The following is a 4,251-nucleotide window of genomic DNA, read 5'->3' on the forward strand; positions in this document are numbered from 1 at the left end:
TCTGCCTGAAAAGATTTATTTTATTACCTATCCTCTCTCTCATCTGTTTCTCTGTCTGTCATATATGTATGTATGTATTTATCATCTATCTTCATTTCAAACTCTTTCTTGAATTTGATATTTTTAAAGAGTGCAGGTCAGCTATTTTACCCATCTTGTCTCCATGTGAGTTTATCTCATGCCTTTTCATTATTAGCATCAAGCTATCCATTTTTTTTGGCATTAACATGACTGAAGTGACACTATGCCCTGGTTCACAGCATTGTATCAGTGGTCACATGATCTTGGTTTGTAACAACATTAATGATGTTAACACTGATTATATTGTTATGGTGGTCTACTAGGTTTTTCTGTTGTAAAATCTACTACTTTACATTTTATAATTAACAAGTAACTTGTGGGGAGATATTTTAGACTATGTCAATGGCTCAACATTGCTTCATTCACTCATTTTTAGCATATATTTAAGTTTTTCTAACTCCACCATTCCTTCTATATTTACTATTTAGTATCCAGCCAATAGGAACAGCCTTCTGTTCTCCACTATGAATTTATTCTTTTTTAAGTTTATCAGTATTAGCTTGTGGATTCTTATTTCTTTCACTTCGTTGGTACCACAGTTTCTCTTAATGCCCAAATTATCCTACAATTGAGCAGTGGTATGCCCTTGAAACTGGTTTTTTAAATTTCCTGTGTCTCTATGATTCTTGGAGTCTTTCCCTACATTTTTAGGGTGTATGTAATTCTTTCCTCAGGTAACAAGATATGAATGATGATGGAAAAAAGAATGCAACCTCTGAAGCCCAGTTTGTTCTATTGGGTTTTTCTGATTGGCCTCAGCTTGAGTTAGTTCTCTTTGTGGTTATCTTGATGTTCTACTTGATGACATTGATAGGCAACCTGTTCATCATTATCTTGTCATACCTGGACTCCCATCTCCACACTCCCATGTACTTCTTCCTCTCAAATCTCTCTTTCCTGGATCTCTGCTACACCACCAGTTCTATCCCTCAACTGCTGGTCAACCTCTGGGGCCCAGAAAAAACCATCTCTTACAATGGTTGTATGATTCAGCTTTATTTTGTCCTTGCACTGGGATCTACAGAATGTGTGCTACTGATGGTGATGTCCTATGATCGTTATGCAGCTGTGTGTAGACCCCTGCATTACACTGTCCTCATGCACCCTCGTTTCTGCCAACTGTTGGCTGTGGCTTGTTGGGTAAGTGGCTTTACCAACTCAGCACTTCATTCCTTCTTTACCTTTTGGGTACCCCTGTGTGGACATCGCCAAGTGGATCATTTCTTCTGTGAAGTTCCAGCACTGCTTCGACTGTCATGCATTGATACCCGTGCTAATGAGATGACCCTCATGGTCACAAGCTCCATTTTTGTTCTCCTACCTCTCATCCTCATTCTCAGCTCCTATGGTGCCATTGCCCGGGCAGTGCTGAGGATGCAGTCAACAACTGGACTTCAGAAAGTCTTTGGGACGTGTGGAGCCCATCTTACGGTCGTATCCCTTTTTTTCATTCCAGCCATGTGCATGTACCTCCAGCCACCATCAGGAAATTCTCAAGATCAGGGCAAGTTCATTGCCCTGTTTTATACTGTTGTCACACCTAGCCTCAACCCTCTAATCTACACCCTCAGAAACAAAGATGTAAGAGGGGCTGTAAAGAGATTAGTGGGGTGAGTATGATCTGGTATACTTGTGACAGTAATGATGAAATGGAGCATCTCTTCACTAATGGTTCTTCAACCTATCCACTCATCACTCTTTCATTCACTCATTCTATTAGCACTTTTTGAATGTGTACCCTCAAAAGGACAGAGTTCGTGGTTGCAGATATGATTAAACACAGTTTGCCTAAATAGTAATCACTCCTCAGTGGTAGTAACAGCCATGTAAAATATGGATCAAACATCAATATTAATTTTTTTAGTGCACAAATCTAATAAAATAAAGTATTTTCTGAATTAAAAATGAAGCATAGAATTTGTTGTAAAAATTAATAAAATTCAGATATAATTCTATGGAGAGATGCTATTCTTAATCTAAAAAACCTAGAATATGTCATTTAATTTCTTGCTTTTTAGGCAGAATTTGTCATAAACTTTGTCCTCTATATTTGGTCTAATGAAAGACATTTTGAAACACTTTAAATATTTTTTCCAATGTTGTTATCCTTTTTGAATGCTAGTTAATATTGAGAGAAATTTTAGTCTGTAGTCTTTAATATAACATTATCATTGGTCAGAAAAAAACTTTTTTGAGTCATAGCAAGAAGTGCTCTCAGTAATGCAGCAGAAGTAAGCATCTCATATTTCCCTTTTTCTTCAAGTCAGTGAGAAGTGTAAAGGAAGTAGAAATAAGTTGTAAAGCTGTGCTATATAACTATAAAGTCATGGTCGTCATAGGCTAGGTATTGTTAGGTAAAGTAAGAGCATAGCACTCCTGCAAAACCTAAAAAGCAATAAAGAATACCTAAGGTGACCAAATACTAGGCTCTGAAAAATGTGTTGATGAATCTGATGGATATTTGAAAGAATTACTTGAAATGTGTTTGAAAATATGATAAAAGTTGTATGATATTTTAATTTTTACATTTAAGCTTGATGTGATTTGAATATTTGTGGTTTAAAAGTTCACTATGAAAATCAACATATATTTTTCAAATAAAGAGATGAATTTTTATTTAAGTAATTGTTTTGTTCTCTATATTATTGATACCACCTCCATATAAAGTAGGTGTCCTAGGTATATAACACTTTAAACTGCACCCATATTGAGGCAAAATGGAGTAAGGAATAAAGTAAAATCTTGGCAACACCTGACTTTTGTATGGTAGCTTAAATGTCAGTTTTACTTTAACACAGATTCAATCCCTGAGTTGAGAAGATCCCTTGGAGAAGAAATGGCAACCCACACCAGTATTCTTGCTTGAAAAATCCCACAGTCAGAGGAGCCTAGTGGGCTACAGTCCAAATGATTGCAAAGAGTCAGACATGACTGAGCAACTAAGCAAAAGCTAAAGCACAAGCACAAAGTTTAGGTATGATGCATTCAAATGCTTTTTCCTAAATTATTAAAATGAAAAACACATCTGAAACCTTCCCCTCAATTTCCTGTGTGGCTTGCAGCTGCATTGATTCTGGTGTCTTTGTCTTCCCCTTTGTGTGTCTGTGATTCATTATTTCCAACAAGGCATAAACAATAATATGGGGTATATGCATTTGTCCTTAAGCTCCATTCCAAGAAATGAAGAACAAATAATCATGTCTATAAAAGAAGTTTTAGTAAATAATTGGGGCCACACAGAGTGAACAATTACAGAGCAAAAAATCTTTAAAACACTTGAAAGACATAGCTTAGTTCTTTGAATCATTTTCTGGAAATCTTACTGTTTGGGATACCTCATGTAATTCCTAAGTCTCTGACTATGTAACTTAAAAAAATTTTGAAATTTCCCATTTCTTCTTTTCCTTTTCTGTGTGAAAAGCATACATTTATCCTTTTGTACATGTAGAATATTTTTCTGGGAATGCATAATTTTAGCACTTATGCTTTTTGAATCCTAGCCACACTACTATAATATTTTTTTAATTTGTAATCTAAAACAAAGATTAGTTGCAAAAAATTCTCCCAAAGATTACCACAGATACTATTGATTTTATTGCTTTGTAATTTTCAAACTACTTACATGAACCTCATGCAATTTTATAGCAGGCAGGATATAGGAATGTATTTTCTCACTTTGTAGATGAGAAAATAGAAGGGAAGAAGATATGTGACTTACTGAAGCTTAGACAACTTTGTGTGACAAATAAAGTAATGAAAATAGATTTTTACTTGAGTTCCCTTGTTATGGTCAAGAATAACTAGAATGTCTGAGACCCTGCCATTGTTAACCCCAACATTAACACAGCACACATGAATTTGGGTCACAGGCAATTTTATTGAAAAACTACCAGTGAAATCAGCCTTTTCTCAGCTAAGAATGGAAGTGAAATGCACTGAAGGAACAACTTCTTCTTTATCTCAGTAAATTTTTCCTCCCCATTGGGACCATATCTCCCAATCTTTGTCCAGTTCATCTCATACTTGTTTCTGTACAGCATATTCCCCAAACACATGCTCAATGATTTCTCTTAATATATCTCAGCAGGGCGGGATTATTGGCACAAATATGCCATCAGATAGTTACAGAAACTAGCTCTGGCTTCCAGTCCAGCTTCTCTCATTCTCTAC

The 4,251-nt window shown here is 35.8% G+C and overlaps 1 protein-coding gene across 1 annotated transcript; it reads left to right on the plus strand.

Moving 5' to 3' along the window:
• The first annotated feature begins 765 nt into the window (after positions 1 to 765).
• Positions 766 to 1,695, plus strand: LOC102405689 (olfactory receptor 2J3-like). Its single transcript, XM_006049889.4, has one exon. The coding sequence runs from the start codon at positions 766 to 768 to the stop codon at positions 1,693 to 1,695; it is 930 nt and encodes a 309-aa protein (XP_006049951.3).
• Positions 1,696 to 4,251: the final 2,556 nt, after the last annotated feature.

This window comes from Bubalus bubalis, chromosome 2, assembly GCF_019923935.1.
Source record: "Bubalus bubalis isolate 160015118507 breed Murrah chromosome 2, NDDB_SH_1, whole genome shotgun sequence".
In the NCBI taxonomy this organism is placed as follows: Eukaryota; Metazoa; Chordata; class Mammalia; order Artiodactyla; family Bovidae; genus Bubalus; species Bubalus bubalis.

What these genes read in the sequence shown, in the direction of transcription:
- LOC102405689 (XM_006049889.4), top strand. Translation starts at nt 766, where the DNA reads ATGAATGATGATGGAAAAAAGAATGCAACCTCTGAAGCCCAGTTTGTT.